Genomic DNA, 23,118 nt, shown 5'->3' with positions numbered 1-23,118 from the left:
CATTATTATTTTTAATATTTTCTTATAAAAATAATGATTTTCTGTTCTTTAGTGCATTATTACAAAATAACAGAGATAAAATTTTATTTATATACGGGTATAGGTATAGCTGCGTGGTTAAAAAACTCACTTTGCATTATGTGGTTTGGGGTTTGGTCCCACTGCATGGCACTTTGGGCAAGTGTCTTACTATAGCCTCAAGCTGACCAATACCTTCCAAGTAATTTGATAAACAGAAACTGTGTTGAAGCGTGTTGTGTGTGTATATATCATCATGCTATGTATGGGTGTGTGAGTATATATATATATGGGTATATAGTTTATACACATATATATATATATATAAGGGTATATCATTTATACATATAAATACATAAGGGTATTTAATTTATACATATACGTATATATATATATGTGTGTGTGTCTGTATGCATCTTTGTATTTGTCTGTTCAACACCACCACTTGGCAACCAGTGTTGGTTTGTTTATGTCCTTATAACCAAGCAGTTTGGCAAAGAAATTGCTAGAAAGTACTGGTGGTGATTTGTTTTCACTAAACTGTTCAGGATGGTGCCCTCGCATGACTGAAGTCTAATGACTGGAACCATTAAGAGATGAAAGATATAAATGAGAATATACAATAATAATAATAATAATAATAATAATAATAATATGCTAAAGCACCTTAATTTTATCAACAAGCAGAAAAATAATAATCTAAAAGAAATCTGTTTTTGTGTGAATGAAAATTCTGGTGATGATTATATCAGAGATGAGCAAAAGATTTGCTTGCTGCTCAGTTTTGATTCCTGGGAGTTCCTTAGCAACCCAACACAAAATGGAAACCTAATGTGGTTGTTGTTGCTGGTTTTTCTTTTGCTGTGAATGTGTAGTTTGTATTTGTTTCGATTGAAGAGATTGTGTTTTCGAAAATGGTGCTATAATATCAATTTTATGTGCCGTTGCTGAGCCTAGATATACATGGTTGTTTAGATATGTAGTTATAGGAAGTGTGTGGGTTGGAGCAGACAGCAGCCATTAATATTCCTGCAGTTATATGTAGATGGTATGGTTTTAGTTTCAGTATTCTTGTATTGCTGTGAAGATGGTTTAAGGGTGGTGATGGTGATAGTAAAGTTGGTGGTAGTGACGGTGGTGGTGGTGTGCATGTGTGTGTGTGGAGGAGGAGTGTATGTGCAGCAAACAAGGGTGTAGAATGCATAGCTTTAAACAGTTTGCAAGTTTTTCTTTTAGGTTAAATACAGAAGAGTTTGGACACCCAGGTTAAAATACATGATGGTAATAACTACATTCTGCTTTCATCCTTTGTTTGTAATAGTCCCTGTGGCCCCTCCAACTTAATTTAGGAATTATGACTAGACAAAATAAGGATTTCTTATATAAGCACAAGACTCTAGATTTACAAAGACAATGAAAAAGGAAGTTCTGATGTTTTTATTTTGTGAAAGTTGTTATTAGTGACATATGTGAAATGGTACCAACAAAGCAGTAAAACTAAGATGTAGATATTGTATACATCACACCTCCTGTTTTACTTTGACTCATGAGGATAAGATTTTCAGCTGTATAGTTAAGAAGTTCTTTTTGTAGCCTTGTGAATTTAGGTTCCTACTGTGAAGCACCATAGGTGAGTGCTTTCTTCTCTACTCTCAGTTGACCAATACATAGTGAGTGAATTTTGGTAGACCAAAATTGCAGGGCAGCCCATGTGTGTGTGTGTGTGTGTGTGTGTGTGTGTGTGTGTGCATTGACACTGCTTAATGTTGGTTTATGTTACACATATAAAATGTCAAACAGCTTGGTGGCTTGGTATGTGAAGATGTGGAATAGACTACCAGAATGCCCTTCCTAATGCCAACTATTGTTGGCATCAGGAAGGGCATCCAACTATACAATACTACCTGAAGATGTTTCATGCAACCTATGCCAGCATGAAAAGAGAGGACATAAAACAATGATGACAATGATTATGTATAGTAGCCCTTATAAATCAATGAGCTAAATCAAGATAAAGAAGTAAAATTGAACCAGTGTGTGTGTGCTTATTATTGGCATAATGAACCTCCTGAGATACAACAAAATCTGTTTCAACATACAAGTTTGCATCAAGAATCTTGCAACCAAGTACAAAAAAAAATAGATATATACATATACCTTTAACATAAGTATCTCGTTTGTTAAAATTCCAAGTATTATCTTCATTGTGTACAACAAATATAATATTTACATCTTCTCTAATACCAAATGTTGATAAACAAAATTTTTCAGTTGTTCCACCATGTAACTCGGCAGGCAAGGTAAGCAAGTACGAACTAAAAGAAAAAGAAAAAAAAATGAAATTAGAATTTGATATCTTTAGAAATTTTAGAGCAGAATTGTATTTCTCAAAGAAAATGAATAATAACATGTATTTCAATATAAAAATACATAAGACATGAAGTCTATACAAGAAAAGAAAATAATTGTGACATCTATAAAGTAAGAAATAAATCTTTGTTTAATATTTGTTTTTCAGTGCCAGTATAGGTAAGGCCTCAGACAATTGAGCATAGTTGTTTGGATGATAATGATCGGGCCCAGTTGACTGAATATTCCACTTGTTTTGGTGACAGTACTTTTTGGCACTGAAGGCAAACAAACAATCACACAAACACACACACAGAGAAATATATACAAGCAGATAGATAGATAGAGAGAGAGAGAGAAAGAGAGAGAGAGAGAGAAATGGAGAAGCATTAGGAGAGAGAGAGAGAGAGAGAGAGAGAGAGAGAGAGAGAGAGAGAGAGAGAGTAACATTACAATCTAGTACTTGAACATGACATAAACACTTTCACTTAGCTGATACACATAAAAAGAAATATGCTCATACACACAAACTGAGTGCATGCGAAAGTCAGTGAGAGAGAGAGAGATAGAGAGAGAGGGAGAGAGAGAGGGAGAGAGAGAGGGAGAGAGAGAGGGAGAGAGAGAAGGAGAGATGGAGGGAGGGAGGGAGGAAATGTGGGAAAGAGGTTGGGGAGAATGCAAGAAGCATTAAAATGTCTGATGTCAATAAATCGGCATTGAATCAGTGACACCAAATAAACAAAGCCAAAACAACTGTACCAAAATGTCTCATACCCACATAGGTAGAGGTGGTTGTTTAGCCACAGGTCAGCTAACTGAACTGATACCATGGTCAAAGACTCTCCACCAGTGATTATCCTGTTTTTTTTTTGTTTTTTTAATGAATATAGGACTACAATATCAAATACGTTATTGCCTTATCTACAGGGCTGTGGAGTTGAAACAAAAAATTTCGACTGACTCCTGTGCTATTGGCACCTCCGACTCTGATTCCAACTCTGACTCCTCTTTATGTAATTAAGTGATTGTGGTCTACATATCTCAAAGCATATGCATACACCTGTACTTTGAGTAGGCCTATATGTTATAACTGGTTTATACTAAAGACTAAAGACATTGTGAGTCGGAATCAGAGTCGGTATAGTTTTACAGACTCCAACTCCAGCTACCCATTAATTGTTTCCAACTCCGATTCTGACCCCAACTCCAAAGCCCTGCTTATCTAAGGTGTCAGTGTGTAATTTGAGGGAGATTTGGCTCCAGTATCTAGCAGGTTATAATCCTGATACAGAATACTGTAAACAATAACCAGTAAAATTTATTTAATGAACTAGAGAAAGTGTCAAATATGGCTTTTGACTTGAAACACCTGCATATCCACACTTAAGTAGACACACACACACACACACACACACACACACACACACACACACACACACACATATACACACATATGCAAATGTACACATGTATGGAAGGAAGTACAATTATTTGTGTAAGACAAAATGAGGCAAACATTAAAATAGTTTGTAAAACAACTGACATCCCTGGACAAGGGAATAAGTATAAACTAAAATTCTGGCTCTTGAGCAATCCTAAAACAAGCCTAGTTGACATTGGGAAATGTACTCTGCCATTCATGTTTAAGCTCAAATCAGTCCTGATTAAGCAGGCCTATGAGCAAAGGTATTTCAAACATGACTACTTACCTTTTATATAGTTAAGACTACATTATCTAATGAATCCTTCCATTAAGTGATTTGGGAGACAATAAACTGGCTTCTATTTCTGGATGGCTGAGTGACCACATAGAAGCTCTCAGTTATAAATGTCAAGATATTTAGAAAAGTTGAGTATTTTTAATGCACTTTTGTAGCAAAGTGCAATATGTGCACCCATCTTTATTTAAAACAATTTCAATACTCATAGGTACAGGCATGGCTTTATAGGTGCAGGTGTAGTTGTGTAATAAGAAGTTTTCTTCCCAAGCACATGGTTCTTGGTTCAGTCCCACTGCATGGCACCTTGGGCAAGTGTTTTCTTCTATCTCTTTGGGCTAACCAAAGCCTTGTGAGTGGATCTGGTAATCAGAAACTGAAAGAATCCCAGCATGTGTGTGTCTGTGTTTGTCTTTCCACCACTGCTTGAAGACCATTGGTTTGTTTGTGTCCCCATAACTTAATGGTTTGGCAAAGGAAACCAGACTTTAAAAAAAGTAATAAATACTGGGATCAGTTTGTTTGAATAAATCTTTCAAGATGGTGCTCCAAGTTTATATATGATGAAACATTTAAAAGGTAATGGTATATTGTAACCTTTTTAATGCCTTGTTCAGTATGTCATAGATGGACAAAAATTAAAAAATTGCTGAACTATACTCTGCTCCATCAGTGTTTAATTCTTTGATTTGAAGTATCTTTTCTCTCTCACATTTTCAAATGATTCAATAAAATAAAGAACTGATTAGTAACCACAGATACACACATTTTAAGCAGAATTATTACACATTCTCATTAACTGAGTTCATAGTTTTACTTTATCCTTTTCTACATGAGTCTCAGCTGATCTAGGGCTAAGCATCAAAAACACCAGGAAGTGCAAACTGTTTGCCAACTAAGCACACTTGTTATTGTTTTATAAGTTAATTAAAAGAGGAGTAATAGTGTCTATGACTATTGTAGGTCCTCCCAGATTGGGATGATTGATATGTTTGATACCCAACCCAAATGCCAGCTATAAACTAACTTTTCCACTTTCTGAACTATTTTGTACTTAATAGCTGACACAGACCACCACAAGTTTCTTTTAATTCTACTGTTTCACTTAAACCTCTGCAGCTCAATGTTTGCAGGAATAAACGTTGACATAAGGGGAAATGGAAGTCTAGTCTCAAAGTCTGCAGCATATTTTCAAATGAATCAAATGGCTAAAAGCACCCAAAAACCAGATGAGAGGGTTAAACCAGGCAATTTGTTAAGCCTACTACAAAAGTAAAGTAGATAGAATTATGTGTCATGCTCAGTAACAAGATACAATGGTTGTAGTGAAGTTTACTGGGTACCATTTGATAAATAGTTCAGTTGTAAAACATCTTTAATTTTGTAGATAGTACAGCTGGTAGTGTTTCTAATTTTTATTTTGAAGATTTACTTGGGTATTGAACAGTCTAAATATTCTGGAGCTGACTGCTGTGATTACATTGTTCTATTTCATGTTTGTGTGGTGATTAAAATCAGTAGAGACTGAAATTAATGCATTTTGAAATGTACACAAGTAGGAATTTGCAGACTTAGATTAAAGTAATATTTTCTCTCTGGAAAAAACAAGTTATAAATTGCTATTGTGAGAAAGAAATGCTTCAATTTCTTATAGAAATTTTATCATGTCTTTTAATGTGAACCTAAAAAATGGGTGTGGCACTGACATCACAAAATACTGCAAGAGTTAAAAGAGATTTCAAAGTGAATAAGTTTTTTATTATTATTATTATTATTATTATTATTAAAGATGAGGAATTTATACATTCTAACATCAATATTGAAAAATACAATTTGAGATTCATATTTATTGCAAAAAGAAATTTTCACTGATCCAAGCATACATATACACATACATTTACATACACATACGCAAACAATCAAATGGAAAGATGCAAACAAACAACTGGAGAAACGCATGCACACACACACACACACACACACACACACACACACACACACACACACACACACACACCATCAATGATTTTTGTCATAACATTCAGAGAATTTGTAACTCCACCTTTCCATCTGCATTTTTCCACTTTTAACTTAGCTCTATATGTGTTCCTAATTTGTGTGTGTGTGTGTGTGTGTGTGTGCGTGTGTGTGTGTAATTTAACACTATTTCATCATTTTGAAAAACATGAAAGAAGAAATTCAGGCACTCCATCAGTAATCAATATTTTCAGCTATAATACACACACACATACACACACGCACACACACACACACACACACACTACAAAGGCTCTTTGATTCTAACAAACAAATGTACTGCCTCATCCACACACACACACACACATACACACACAAAATATCAACTGAAAAATATACTAATATGAAAACAGTCGACCTATCATGCATAAACATATATAAATATGTGTACAACATAGATGCACACATACACATTTAAACACATACAATATACATACAAAAGCACAACTAAATTATCACTTTGATTATCATCACTATCTAGATTGTCAGGTATATATTAAAATGATAATTATACCTTTAGCATCAGCAAAAATAACTGATTTGACATGGAGTATTTCAATGTCTATGCTTCAACTAAGGAAAAGAAAAACAGCATTAAAACAAACACAATTAGCAGTGTGTTAGTGTGTATGTGTGACCTACCAATATTCTATATCTATTCCTGGCATTTCACTGGTGAAAAGAAAATTTCCTAATCTACAGACAGTAATTACATAGAAGTATTTAATGATTGACAAATGAAATAAGTGAACTTTAGAGAAAACTGCACTGTAGAACAACCACTAGTGAATTTTTTTTTATAACTAGCTAACAATAATAAGACTTCATTCACAGTATCTATTTGTGAATATCTAATTTATTTTGGTAAGCAGCTTTAGTGAAGTTAATATCTAAACTTTGAAAAGGAGAAGTATTGACAGAAATGGTATATGGTGACAGAATTGTGCTGGGTATTTGGGTTTATATCTATATGTATGTTAAAATCCCACTGGAAACTGTCTTTTATTACTCAATGGCCAATCAAAAAAAATACTAGTCATATACTGAGAGAGATTCAATCAGATACACTCTTCTTTATGAATACATAGCCTTGTGTAAATGGGAGAGATCAATATTTAAACATTAATAGAACTTAGGTACTCTGTGTGTGTGAGAGAGAGAGTGAGAGAGAAGCTAGAAGGACAGAGAAAAAGACATTGAATGTATGCTGAGAAAAATGGGAGGAGAGAGAGAGAGAGAGAGAGAGAGAGAGAGAGCAAATAAAAAGAAGCATGGAAAACAGATATTAAATGATGATGATGATAATGATACAATGGGCTTCTGTAGTGTCAATCATTCTCGTCTAAAAGATCTATGAAGCCTCTAATACAGCACAGTAATAGAGGTAAGACATTTTAGTAAATGAAATTTGTGACATTGTTTTATTCATCTGGCTTCTGGATAAAGCATGAACATAATGAAATCACCAGTTCGTTGTATGTAAGAAATCAACATTTATAAAGTGGAAGAGCATTGAATGGTAGAATCAATAGACTGAAGGACAAACTACCTTCTAGTATTTTAGTTACAGCTCTGTGTCCTGAGTTCCAATCTTTACTATGGTCAGCTTTATCTTTCATTACTCTGGGATAAGAAAAAAGATGGCAAGCTGGTAGATGAATTAGTGAGTAGGACAAAATGCTCAGCAGCATTTCTTTTGACTCTTTTCATTCTGGGTTAAAATTCTGCTGAGATCAACTTGGCCTTTCATACTTTCAGGGCCAATAAAATAAGTACCAGTTGAACACTAGGGATACCCTTTTTACCCTTTTACTTGTTTCAGTCATTTGACTGTGGCCATGCTGGAGCACTGCCTTTAGTCGAGCAAATTGATCCCAGAGCTTATTCTTTTTAAGCCTAGTACTTATTCTATCGGTCTCTTTTGCCGAACCTCTAAGTTACAGGGACGTAAACACACCAGCATCGGTTGTCAAGTGATGTTGGGGTGACAAACACAGACACACAAACATACACACACACACACACACACACACACACACACACACATATATATATATATACATATATATATACACACATATATACGATGGGCTTCTTTCAGTTTTCTTCTACCAAATCCACTCACAAGGCTTTGGTCAGCCCGAAGCTATAGTAGAAGACACTTGCCCAAGGTGCCACGCAGAGGGACTGAACACGGAACCATGTGGTTCGTAAGCAAACTACTTACCACACAGCCACTCCTAATTGATTTACCTCTTCCATTATAACTGCTGAGCTTGTGCCAAAATTTAAAATCATTATTCTGGGAATAATAAATAAGTAACAGAAAGAAAAGAAGGGTTGATATAAAATCATCCATTCCATTCCTTCCAAAATTTTGCTCAGTGAAAAATCAGTATTTATCATTTTGTAGAAAACAGTTTGAAATCAAATTAGTCACTATGACTGGGTACAAAATACATTGTTTGTTTAAAATTTCAGTACTGAGAACTGAAACAATGGTTATTAGTATTTATCACTAGAATAGTTCTCAACACTCACTTTTTTTTAATCATTGCTTAAACCTTATACATTAAAAAATAAATAAAGCAGTTCAAACTGTACTTAAACGTCCAAGTGAAAGACAAAAGGATTAAAATAATAATTCAGAGACAAAATTAAGTTTCACAGAAGTGAATAATAGTTAATGATAATCTGTTTCTAAAAAAATGCTCAGAACCAATTCAAATTCTATAATTTCTCTCAAACTTATCTATTAATTTTGCATAACATGATGATGGCACTTGTATTTATTTAATTTAGTTGTTTTCGTATTGCTTTTTTATATTGTGTTTTTGAAAGTCATCAACTTTCCTATTGCTTAAGGGGACTAAACAGATAGGTTTAGCACATTTTGAATAATTAACAAAAAAGAAACATGAAACATAACCAGATGGCTTGAAAAGGAAGAGAATATGAGATCAAGTTTTGCTGACATATATAATCAAAATACAATAGTACAAAGGGTGGTTACTTCAGAAAGAAAAACAGCAAAGAGAAAACAATAAGCTTTTCATAAGTTATTTTTCTTATGGTTTGTGTGAAAAATGAGGTGATTATTATAGTAGAATTGTCAGAAGATTGATTTCTTTTATAAACTTAAACAGGAAGAGAGGGCACATGGATAGTGAGAAGTCCCTTCAACAGAGTAACTGTGGGAAAAAGGAAATGAATTCTATTTGTCACAGAATAAATAAAAGAAAGGATGAAGAAGCTGAGCAAATAGTACATTAAGAAGAAAATCTCATGACAATATAATTTCAAGGAGAAAAAATATAAAAAATTAGAGGTGTTTAAGCCAAACAAATCTAATGAATAATGAATGTTTTAGCAAAAAAATAATAAAAACATTTCATTTTTTTTCAAGATATTCCAAATTTGATAACTTCACAGTCAACAATAGTCACACAGGCATGGCTATGTGGTTAAGAAGTTTGCTTTACAACCACATAGTTCCAGGTTTGATCCCACTGCACAGTACCTTGAGCAAGTGCTTCCTATCAAAGCCTCAGGTAGATTAATACTTTGCAAGCAAAAAAACTGTGCTCTTTAAGATAAAGTTGTGTTATAGAGTTCACATAAATTCACAATTTACTTGCTACACCACAAATGACCAGAGTTAACATTAAAATTCGGTTATACTAATCAGCCTAACAAGTGTAATTAATTCTGGGAAATCATTGAAATTACATATTTGTATGTTGCAAAGAGAATGTGCATAATACATTATAAGCCAATTGTATAGTAAGGGTAACTATAAAACGTCTTTAGAGGGTTGTGTTAGGCTAAGTAACACCGGAGGGTTCATGTAACATGTATAAAGGTATGTATATACAAATATAGAGAACAAGGTAGTATCATTATATGTTACAACTTGTTTCTCATATTTTTTTATGTTTAAGATGATATCTACTGTCTGTACAAATAGTTGAATATATTTTGTTTATACCCCAAATGAAGAAAGTGCAACCAAGTGGAGCAAACAACAGAACAAAAAAATAAATAAATAAAAAAAGAGAGTGAGAGACAGAGACAAAGAAGAGGGCTGGCAAAGACGGGCTTTAGATGCTTAGATAAAAAAAAGTAATGGGGAAGTGGGGGAAATAAAGAAGTAAATGATATGAAAGAGGATTCTTGTAAAATGGAATCAAAACAATACTGTCTCAGTCTCTTTGTCAGGATGAGGATTTGAGTGAAGAAGATAAAGGAGATTTTAGCACATTTTTGCAAAGAAACAATGTTAGGAGTTGAGCAATGATGCTCCAGATAACAAAGATGACAATAGTACAGCATAACCAAGAAGGATATCAAAAGAAAGTGATCTATTTATCGAGAAGGGTAGGAGGTTCTTTCCCAAACAGTGGTTTGAAAAAGTTTCAATAACTTTTTCAAAGGAGCAGTGGTCATCAATGACAAACTTTAGCAAGGAAGAAGGAACTTCCAATAGAGAAAGTTGAATCCACAAATCCCTGACCATGAGACAAGCCCTTCTCATAGATCTTACTTGAGAGAATAATTGAACCTTGCAGTTTGACTCTAGCATTCAACTACAATAGATACTGAACTTTAACAACAAATTTCTGCCGTAAAGAGAAAATAGAAAGCTATAACTGAACAAAGGTTGTATCATTTCTGTCAAAACAGAATCCTGCCTTCAGTGGACATCAAAGAGAAGGTATATCCCCTTTGTCAGAACTAGAGGAGCAATCAGTGAAAATATAGGTAACTTTTTAAAAACATTCAGACTTTTGACCAAATATGATCTAATCTTAGTAGAACACTTGCAGAGGGGAGGGGGAGAAAGAGATAAAAAAATTTTTACCTGCTTGTCCCACAAAAATCAAAATGAAATAATCTCCTTTGTGAAACTCAAAGAAAAATTAATTTCTAAAATTAAGGATGCAAAATATTTTAACATAATACTGGATTCAACTCCAGATATTGCTCATTAAGATCAGGTTTCTAAAATGAATTGTGTGTTACAAACATACTGATGAAAATAGATATGTAGAAATAAAGGAAGCATTTCTAAGTATTTCGTTTCAAATCAACAAAAAAGATATAGTCAGCTAGGTAAACGAAATCCTGGGAGAAATTGGAAGAAGACAAAATTTCAATCAATCATTGTCATGACAAAGCATTTAACAACACAACAGTTATAACTGGAGAGTAGAGACGTGTTCAACATTCTTGAAGTTAACTAAAAAGCTGTGTGAATTGTGAGAGCCACACTCTCAATTTGGTTTGTGTTCATGTAAATGGGCAACAACCTGTTGTTGTTACATTCTTTTGGGTTCTGGAAAAACTTTACTATTTTTTCATCAACTTCTTGTTAAGAAATGTAAAAATTATTTATCTCTCAGATAAAAGACAATGTGATACAAAGAGGGGTTCTTGCCATTATGTTGTGAAAGTAATGTATATAAGTGTAATAATATCATTGCAAGACTTGAACACTTGCAACAAGGTGAATTTTCTAGATTTACCATATATGAAGCAATGCTTCTGAACTCTTTATAAAAATTCCTTTTTATATCTTTGTTAAATTTTTCATACTCAATTTTATCAGTAGTGAAGGAATTTTCAAAACATTTGCAGGACCTGAAAATAGGGAGCCATGAAGCATCGAAAAGGACTCATTTTCAATTTTTTATTTGAAAAATTATGAAAGCTAATGAATATTGTGAAAAATGGGAGGATACCAATTGCACAAACAAGAAGAATGATACCTGGATAATCAGCAGGAGATAGTGAACTGATAGCATGGAAAGAAATGAATGGAGTAATAGTAGAGATTATGAGCCAATTAAAAACTGAAAAGGATGACCAGTGTTCACCTTGAAGATCTCAGAGATTGATTTTCATTTCTTTTGAATTTAAATTCAGTCACAATTGAAGATGAACAAGAAAGGGAATGGTTGAAAAATAAATATTCAGACTTTGCAAATTATGATATTGATGTGACAGTCATTCGGTTATATAATGAAATTATTAACTTTTATGAGGCACTTTTGAGCTGAGTAGGGATGGGAACACAGTTCCTTCTGATCCTGAAAATGCTCTAGGGTCTTTACTGCAACTTGGAAGGGATGTTTTTCCTCTGGTGTGCATCACATTCAGATTGCTGCATTATCAACTGCAAGTTGTGAAAGGTCATTTCCAATGCTAAAACCAATAAAAGCATCTTCGAGGCCTTCAATATTACAGAAGCAATTAACTACTTTGGCTTTAATCAGCACTGAAAAAGGATTCCTCTCAGTTGATGCAAAAAAATGAAGCTGTTCATGTTTTTACTGTTAGATCTCATTTGGGGACATGAACACTGAACATAGTTAATGTGGATGATTTAATTTAATTAAAAATCTTTTTTTTTTCATATTTAAGATGTCTTTTTTTCTCATATTTATCAGTACTAAAGCCTACACTTGAGCCTCGCAGGTCATAAAATTAAGAAGTTAGCCTCGTGGCATCACCAAACCTCTACATGCCCCTGGTGGGAGCCCATTATGTATATATGTGTATTTTTTTAGGAATGTATGCCACTGAAGAACATAAACAGTTGAAAAAAAAAAACAAGCAGGTACTTTAGAAATGCAAGTTCTTCATATATTTATAATGCATCAAGGTCAAAATCATCATCATCATCAAAGATCAGTTTTCCATACTGGCATAGGTGAGCCAGAGGACTGTGCTAAGCTTCCATTTCAGCATGGTTTCTATGGCTGGATGCCCCCTCTTATCATAAATCCTATCCTACTTCCTTAAAAAAACAAAAGGAAAAAAGAAAACAAAAGTTCTTTCACTAATTTCAGTCATTAGACTGTGGCCATTCTGGGGCACTACCTTGAAGAATTTTAATTGAATGAATTGACCCCAGTACTTATTTCTGAAGCATGGTACTTATTTTATCGGTGTCTTTTGCTAAACCAGTAAATTACAGGAATGTAAACATACCAACACTGGTTGTCAAGTAGTGATGAAGACAAATGCAGATACAAAGACACATGGCTCTATGGAAGCAATGGCTGAGACCTTTGGCATTATGTTGTGCTTGAGAAGAAGATCCATCAAGCCAAGTAAAATCACAGTCGTGGCAGATACTGGTATCACGCAAATGGCACCCATGACAGTGGCATGTAAAAGCACCCATTACACTCTCGGAGTGGTTGGTGTTAGGCAGAGCATCCAGCTGTAGAAACCATGCCAAATCAGACTGGAGTCTGGTGCAGCCTTCCAGCTTGCCAGCCCTGGTCAAACCATCTAATCCATGCCAGCATGGACAACGGATGTTAAATGATGATGTGATGGTGATGAACAGGCTTCTTTCAGTTTCCACCTACCAAATCCACCAACAAAGCTTTGGTCAGCCCAAGGCTATAGTAGAAGACACTTGCTCAAGGTACCATGCAGTGGAACAGAACCTGGAACCATGTAGGTAAGAAGCAAACTTTTTATCACAGAATCACGTATGCACCTTCTGCTTATGTTTCTTTCATAACTGTGCAATGATAGTAGTCTACATCTTAATCCAAGATTGATTAATGCTATATCTAACTATCTGCAGTAAACTATGTTCTCATAGTCATTAATATAACAACACAGTATACTATGAGTTTGACAAAGATTATGGGAAGTAAGAAAAATTAAGTTAAACTAAGTTGATAAGGTACTGAACATCTAGCTGAGGAATTAATAGTTTGTACAGTCACTGTCATCGCATTGACTTTGCATATTCTTATTGTTTAACCCTAGGTCAGACCTGATCGTGTATATCTATGATCAAAGATATTTCATCTGTTATCACTTTGTCTTTTTAGGGGTTTCTAATATACCATTATCTAATGGGTCTTGTTTTATACTAGGTGGGTGAGTACAATTTACAGAGGATTTCGCTGTTATTTCCAACAGACTGAGGAACCACATTGAGTTTTTTTATATTATCTTGCTGGGATTACATAGAGGTTACTTGACCTTATGGGTTATATGTACACACACACACACACACACACACACACACACATATATATATATATATATATATATATATATATATATATATATATGAAAAAACAAGTCAAAAATAGAAAATGCTAAAATAATTTTATAGTGAACATTTCAGTACCGGTTTCGGTCATTTTGAGACCTTTTCAACTGTAACGATTAAATAATTAAATTTAGAAAAATTAGAAGAAAAGTTTTTTTAAAAGAATATTTCTATAGTAGTGTTCAGATTTAAGTGGCATTCTGCCTTTCTAGTCAGAGAAAGGCAGAATGCCACTTAAATCTGAACACTACTATAGAAATATTCTTTTAAAAAATTTTCTTCTAATTTTTCTAAATTTAATTATTTAATCGTTACAGTTGAAAAGGTCTCAAAATGACCGAAAGCGGTACTGAAATGTTCACTATAAAATTATTTTAGCATTTTCTATTTTTGACTTGTTTTTTCATATATATCAACTCGTGTGTTCCTTTTCACCCTTATACATATATATATATATATATATATATATAGTAGTAATTTCAGAATCAAAAATGTTTTGCTAATTTGAAATGTGCAGTTTAACTCTGCGAGATGAGCAATGTATTCCCTCTTCATTATGAACAATAAGAGATGAATGCTGCCTCTATGAATCCTTGTGATTTAGCTTTACATGTCAGAATTTCACACAGTTAGGAACTGAACCACTTCCTTATTTCTTGATTAAATTGAAATAATTAAAAGCAGAAAACAAATTTAATAAACACCTTGAAATGGCTGATCAAACAAGGAGTTAATTTACTTCTTAAGGAGTCATAGTAATGTTTATTAATTAATCAAGGCTACACAGCATCATTATAGCTGATAGAGAAGTCTTCTAGCCATAAAAATACCAGCTAATTTTACTCTGTAATTTATTAAAGAATTTAAATAAAAGCACACATACAAAAACCCATCTGTTTCCATTTTGCTGCTTAAGTATCTGACTTTAGTTTTTCAGTACCTGTTTCCTTAAAGGATTAAAGAATTCCTAAAAATAAACTAATCAATTATTACTGACATTTAAAGTATTAGAAATCCTCATAAGCTCATAATAATTTGCTAACAAAATTTTGTTTATTTGATGAAAACAAATAGTTAATAAAAGTGAGAAATATAAACAAAATATTAGAAATGTAAAGATTAAAAATATAAAAGCGAGATGATAAAATTTGATGAAGTAAAGGAAAAAGAGGAAACCTTCACTGAAAATATAAAACTCTTAATTAAAAGTTGGACACAACAACAACGATAGAATATACTGATGAAAAATGTTTCAGTAAAATTAACTAAATGAAAGTGAATTTTTTTTCTTTTTGTTTAATCATAGTTTTATGGTAATGATTAATTTAAGCAAACTAGAGTTTAGAACTTTTCCACAATCTAGACACAACCAATTTAGAATTAAAAATTATTTAGTATTGCAACATGTGTTGTTGTCATTGCATAACACCTGGTCAGCTTTGACTGAACAGGCTTTTTGTGATCAAAAGCATTTCAGCCATGACTAGTCCATCTTTTTCTTGTTTTTTGTTTTTTTTGAGTATATTCATGCACTATGTACTAACTTAAAAATAAAATTTAATAAAATGGTAGGCTGCAGATTAACAGACTTGGCTGATAATTGTAAGAGATCAAAAAATTATGTTGTTGGTTCATTTAAAATATATATATTTCAAAAGTGAGGAACAAAAATTGGTTTGCTGTGAGAAAGAGGAAAAAATATCCTCTACAGGAAATTAATATTTTCTAATGGTACCAAATAGATTGTGCAGAAGTAGTGAGCCAATCATTGGTTTCCTCAGATCTAAGTGCCAACTATGAAGCATGTACAGTCTGGCCGATATAACCACTAACCTAGTGGTTCTCAACTCTCATAGAGAAAATACTTCTTGGCTTACATACGGGTGAGCTAATTTGCATTTTGTAGTTAATTGAGTAATTACTAATACACCTACACAGCATGAAAACTGAAACAGTGTACCAAAGTGTACTTGTCTGCTTAAAATATATACAGTCTTACTCTGGAAGGAAATTTGGTGGGGAAGAGAGGACAGTTTTCAACAGCTGTATTAGTAATTAATTAATGAATATCATACTGAAACTAATAAGTAAAAATTAGCTTATTCTTGTGTAGGGAAATAATCTTTTTTTTTTATACAAAGCTAAGAGCTGCTTTAGTCAGCCTCATGACAACAGTTAATTTTAATGAGGACTTTAAAAAAGTTTCATATGAAGTTAGTTCAACTGTAGAGACTTTGTAATGTTTCTCCTTCATTCTATGCCACAGCAAGACTTCAGTTTATCAAATTTGTTTAATGTTTCTTGGTTTTGTATTAGTAAATTAAAATCACTACAAGATAAAATAGCTGCTTTAGTTGTAGATTTTGCAGTTCCAAAACTGGGTCCCTTTTTAAATCTTTACCTTAGTCAGCAAATATAAACAACATAATCTGCAGGACACTAGCCTCATCTTTTATCTGTTATCTTTTTACTTATGTTGGTCATTGGATGGCAGCCATGATGGGGCACCACATTGAAGGGTTTTAGTTGAACAAATCAAACCAAGTGCTTATTTTTTAAAAGTTGGGTTACTTATTCTATTGGCCTCTTTTACCAAACTACTAAGTTACAGAGGCATAAACAAACCAACACTTGTTGTCAAACAGTGGTGAACAAATACAAATGAAAAGCCATACCTATACATATACACACACATATAAATATATACATAGAGCTTCCACACAGTTTCCATTTACTAGATTAACTCACAGGGCATTGCTCAACTTACTTGAGCAAGTAGAAGACACTTGCTCAAGGTGCCAAGCAGTGAACCTAAAACTGGCAGCAAAGTTAGCTTTTTAACCATATAGCCATGCCTGTTCCTCCATAGCAACTCCATTTAAATGCACTAATTATTAATAATGTAAAGCAAAATTTGCAAATTCGAATCAGAATATAACAACTTGTATGTTGTAAAAAGAATCTGGTTATTAATATACAGCTGAAATTTTCCAATAATGTTATCATAATGTTATGAAATGCTGATGTAGAGGTTGCCTTTACTTCAGGAACCTGACAAAAATATCTATACTGCAATTATCATAAATTATTCATATCAAATCAATCCTCCTGTATTTTCTTTTACCCCAAACCAGGAACTTTTCAGCATCCACCTCATAGTTTCAATGTGTCAGTTAGAGTGTGAATAGCTATATATTAGGTTGTCAAATAAATTTATTAGTCTTTTTTGTTTATTTCAATCCTTTCCAATGTTATTTAAATTAACATGAAAAATATTTTTATTGTAGTGTTTTATGGAGTTTTTTTTCTGTAGCTCTATCCTTCCTTTATAACTTTTCTTCATCATTTTTGAAATTTGAATAAATTTTACCACTTTTCAGATATTTAACAATGGAGTGCCAACTAGGAAAAAAGAAAAAAAAAAAAAGAAATTTATTTGCCAACCCAATACTATTTTCAGTGTACAGAACTAACGTATCTGAGAATTTCTTTGATGAATCCCAACTTCTTAAACTTCAGCTGCCTCTGTCACATTAATGTCACTATTTAAAATAACAGTAACTTTTATGTAAATAACACTCATGATAGTAAGACAGAATGTTTTGATAAACTAACACAATTCTCCATATCTCAACTCATTGACTAAGTCACTCACAAGGCTAACAACGTAATTGACATCATTAACATTAATTAGTCAATTATGTAATAATATATAATTAACTGACTATGATTACTGCTTAGCATTTCTTTTCTTTTTTTTTAGGGTGCGGAGAACAGCATGTGGCAAAAACCTGTCTCTAGTCTTCAAAATATTACTTAATATGAACCACAAATCATGCATATTATCTTAATGAAATCTAATCTAAGTGTTTTGAATTATATCTATGACTTATTTTTTGTTGTTTTTTCAGAGATATCTTTTATCTTTTACTTCTTTCAGTAATTAGAATGTGGCCATACTGGGGCCCTGCCTCAAAGGATTTAGTCAGACAAATCGACCCCAGTATTTAGTTTTCTTAAGTCTGGTACTTAAGCCATCAGTTTCTTTTGTTAAACTTTCAAGTTATAGTTCTGTAAGCAAGCCAACACTAGCTGTCAAGCTATGGAGAAGGGAAAAATACAAATACATATATTACATATACACAAGTATATTAAATACATACGTAAATTACACACACACACACACATTCATACATTATATATACATACATTACATACATACATGATGGACTTCCCAGTTTCAATCTATCAAATTCACTCATATGGTATTGGTCAACTCAAAGCTATAATAGAAAATACTTGTCCAAGGTGCTGTGCAGTGAACTGAACTTAAAATTACATGCTTGTAAAGTAAGCTTAACAATACCTGTGATTATATGTTTGTAAATCAAAAATATAAATATGTTTTAGAAGGCCAAATACAGTAAATTTATTGGGGGAATATGGGAAAAATAAAATAAACAAATAAATAAACACTGAAAATTAAATTGCTTATTGGGGATTTTGAAACTATGATGACATTTGATAAAGAGAATATTGATTTCACAATGAAAATTCTAAATGATCAAAATTTTATTATTTTGGTCACTTCATCTTGAAATTGCAACTATTAATCAACAGCTCCTGTGTGCTTAATGCAACTGTTAATTAACAAATCCCATGTGTTTGCTCCATGAACAAACTAACCGAGAATAGGGTGTAAAAATATATAAACAATAAAACTTCCTTGTTCAGATTATGGAAGCAATATCATCTACTGGAACTCCCATGATAGTGTCTATTCAGGTTTCTTGTTACTAAATCTTTCTGCAGCCTTTAATAAAATGGATCAAATGAACTTTAAAAATGAATTGAACATCTGGAGTATCATAAAAATTTGTTTGCTGTGATTTTTTTCATATTTAAACATGTTATAGTGGAAGGCAAATCAGAGCTATTAATAATAATATGCAACATATCCCAAGGCTCGATATTGATTTTGTTTGGATTTAGTGCTTGCATTTGTAATCAGACTTTAATAGCTTGATTCTTTGCACATGGTTGCAGGTGTGATTTTGGGTTTGATCTTATTGTGTTACACCTTGGACAAGTGTCTTCTACTATGATAATGAGTTGACTAGTCTTGGTTGACAGAAGGAAATTACAAGAACTCAGTCATGTATGTGTAAACACACACACACATTTTTATATGCACACAAGAAGGATGACCACTAAGAAAGGAATGTTCTCAAGAAAATTTAGCAAATGCCAGAACATAAGTGAGCAAGACAAATGAAAAGATACAAAATATACAGATTAATCACAAATCAGTTTCGTTGTTACCATTTACGTAATCACTTACCACTTAGTGGTCATCCCTCTTATATGTATGTAATACAATTTTTTCTGAATCTTCAGATTTTTTCTATATGCTAGACCACTGGTTTTAAATTGATATTGATCAAATTAATATTCAATTTTTCACCTTATTATTTTATATATATATATATATATATATATATATATATATATTATATGTATATATAAAGCTATATTTGTGTATAGATATAGGGTTAAAAAAGTTGAAGGCTAGCCTTTATCTTTTTCCATCCAAGGGGCTTTGAATCCAGTGTTCTACATATTATTTATAGTTTCCTTTATGTTGAGTTCCACAGTTAAAAACAATTTATTTCAAATCTCTCAAAGTTTCTAAATTCTTATGATATAAATATTATGCATGTGTGTTTGTTGTGTCCATGCTTATGTTTACTTTTAGATCAGTTTAATGCTTGGTGGTATTTTGTCTATCTGCCCTTACATTCTGAGTTCAAATTCCACCACAGTCAACTTTGCCTTTCATCCTTTTGGGATAGATAAAATAAGTACCAGGTGAGCACTGGGGTTAATGTAATTGACTTAACTACACCTAGGTAAAAGCATAAAAAATGCACCTCTCTACCAAGCCATGCACTCCCTTTATACCCCCTTAATTTGGTGGTTTGATAAATGAATGATAAAATAGATATCAGACAGAAACAAGTACTGGGATTGGCATGACTAAATCAAACAATTAAAAGCAATGCCCTAGCAGAGTCACTGTCCAATTGGTGAAATTGATAAAAGGATAAAAAAAAAAAAAAGATGATCAAGAAACTCTTAAAACATTTCATATCTTTCCTCACTGTAAAACTTTTGAAGCACAAGTCAATGAATATCATATCGAACCTCTACATGATCACTTGACCAACCAAAAATAACAGCCAAATCTCTCTCAAGTAACATCTCCCAACAAACACATTGGATAAAAGTAATGAGAGTATACTATTCTTGAAAAATAAAATTCCAAGTAGCCAAAGTTGACAACTTCAACAGCTCTTGAAATGAATTTATAGATGATTGGTATTTTAAACTAATTACTATAAAATAAATACTATAAAGCCCAAAATAAAAGCATTTCAACTTATGAATTAATCACTGAAAGTATCTGCTTCAATAACCTAAGATTATTTCCTTTGAAGTTGAAAACAGTCAGTGTTAAGACATCTGTAACACAACAAACACCTCAATCAGTTTATCATTAACATGTACAATGATTTAGAAACCAAGATATTTATTATTATTATTATTATTATTATTATTGTTATTACTTTGTTAAATAGAATTTTACAAAATTGACTATTATAAGTTACCATTTTCTCAATATTATAATACCTAAAAGAAAAAAAAAGAATAAAATATTTTATATAACATAAATGAAACTATAGGCGCAGGAGTGGCTGTGTGGTAAATGGCTTGCTAACCAACCACATGGTTCCGGGTTCAGTCCCACTGCGTGGCATCTTGGGCAAGTGTCTTCTGTTATAGCCCTGGGCCGACCAATGCCTTGTGAGTGGATTTGGTAGACGGAAACTGAAAAAAGCCTGTCGTATATATGTATATATGTGTGTGTGTGCCTGTGTTTGTCCCCCTAGCATTGCTTGACAACCGATGCTGGTGTGTTTACGTCCCCGTAACTTAGCGGTTCGGCAAAAGAGACCGATAGAATAAGTACTGGGCTTACAAAGAATAAGTCCCGGGGTCGATTTGCTCGACTAAAGGCAGTGCTCCAGCATGGCCGCAGTCAAATGACTGAAACAAGTAAAAGAGTAAAGAGTAAATATATAACTGCAAAGAGAATTAGAAAAGAACTCCGATAATAGACATTCTTTTACTTGTTTCAGTCACTGGGCTGCAGTCATTGAGGCATCATCTTGAAGGGTTTAGTAAAAAAAAAAAAATAGGTAGTAGGGCAAATTTGTTAAAATCTGATAATTATTCTAACGGTTTCTTTCACTGAACCACCACGTTATGAAAATGTAAATAATTGCTTGTTGTCAAGTGGTGGTGGGGTGAACAGAAACACATGAAGACACACACATCATATATATATATATATATATATATATATATAGTAATAATGAAGGGTGAAATTAATTAATTTGGAAAAATTATCAATTACACCAAGTAGTCTTCGGCATGTAAAAGCCTCATTCGAGGAATTTAAGTAATACTAAGCAATAAGGGTTTAGCAACGAGTTGCCTTACCACATACCGAATTTAGAAATAGCAGTCAAAGGGTTATAGCTATTTCTTCTACTAAAAAGGGAGATCTCAGTAAAAACAGCATTGGAAGGCAGACACAAACATTCTCTCTTACCTGTTTGTGTCTGCCTTCCAAATGCTGTTTTTACTGAGATCTCCCTTTTTAGAAGAAATAGCTATAACCTTTGACTGCTATTTCTAATTCGGTATGTGGTAAGGCAACTCGTTGCTAAACCCTTATTGCTTATATATATATATATATATATATATGTGTGTATGTGTGTGTGTGTGTGGTGTGTGTGTGTGTGTGTGTGTGTGTGTGTGTAAAGTTAGCAGGCAGAATTGATAGCACACCAGGCAAAATGCTTGGTGGTATTTTGTCTATCTGCCCTTACATTCTGAGTTCAAATTCCACCACAGTCAACTTTGCCTTTCATCCTTTTGGGATTGATAAAATAAGTACCAGGTGAGCACTGGGGTTAATGTAATTGACTTAACTACACCTAGGTAAGAGCATAAAAGCTGCAACTCTCTATCAAACCATGTTGAGTTGGTGTGGCAGAATAGGGACATCAAACCAATATGATCTTTTGGTGGAGAGAATATGCTGAGGTCTTTGTCCTGCAGATAGGCAACCCAATCCATGTATATAAATATATATGGAGAGAGAGAGAGAGAGAGAGAGAGTGTGTGGAAGATGGTCTTCCATAGAGTATCCATCTGCCAAATTCACTCACAGGGAATTGGTCTGCCTGGTACTATAATAGAAGACACTTGCCCAAGATGTGATGCAATGGGACCTCTTTGCAGTTGAAAATCTAATTTTCATCAGCAATATATATATATATATATGTACCCCATCTTACATAAACTCAAACTATTTTTTCTTTGATTTTACCCAGTTCTAGTTGGCAATAAACATGCGAAAAAATAAAATATGGAATGCAATATTTAATAGAATATTGCAGGTTAAGATTTTTCTTGATTCTACTGTGTATTTTCTAACTCTGTGGTAATTTATTTTAACTCTTCTATCAAATTCCATATTGGTTATGTGTTTCAATTATCTTTGAAGCTAATTAAGAATTTGGAAGGATTTAATTAAAATAAGCAACATTTTCATTATAAAAGCGGTTTAAGGTGGGGAGCTGGTAAAATCATTAGCATACTGGACAAAATGCTTAGTGGCATTTCATCCATCCTTAGATTCTGGGTTCAAATTCCACTGAGGTCAACTTTGCCTTTCGGGGTCAATAAATTGAGTAGCAGTTGAACACTAGGGTTGATGTAATTGACTTACTCCTCCCCTAAAATCCCCCCACCCATCCGAAATCGGTGGCCTGGTGCCAAAAT

The 23,118-nt window shown here is 33.1% G+C and overlaps 1 protein-coding gene across 3 annotated transcripts in view; it reads right to left on the bottom strand.

Moving 5' to 3' along the window:
- The window catches only part of LOC115212738 (murinoglobulin-1), a 184,609-nt gene that overhangs the window by 109,794 nt on the left and 51,697 nt on the right, over positions 1 to 23,118 (bottom strand). For all 3 annotated transcript variants that reach the window (XM_036504062.1, XM_029781388.2, XM_029781387.2), the window contains exon 2: positions 2,176 to 2,333. In XM_036504062.1, coding sequence (XP_036359955.1) covers positions 2,176 to 2,333 — 158 coding nt within the window. The remainder of the gene's footprint in view (positions 1 to 2,175; positions 2,334 to 23,118) is intronic.

This window comes from Octopus sinensis, linkage group LG6 (assembly GCF_006345805.1).
Source record: "Octopus sinensis linkage group LG6, ASM634580v1, whole genome shotgun sequence".
Lineage (NCBI taxonomy): Eukaryota > Metazoa > Mollusca > Cephalopoda > Octopoda > Octopodidae > Octopus > Octopus sinensis.
The sequence above is the reverse complement of the archived record's forward strand: the minus strand, read 5'-3'. Positions and strand labels throughout refer to the sequence as shown.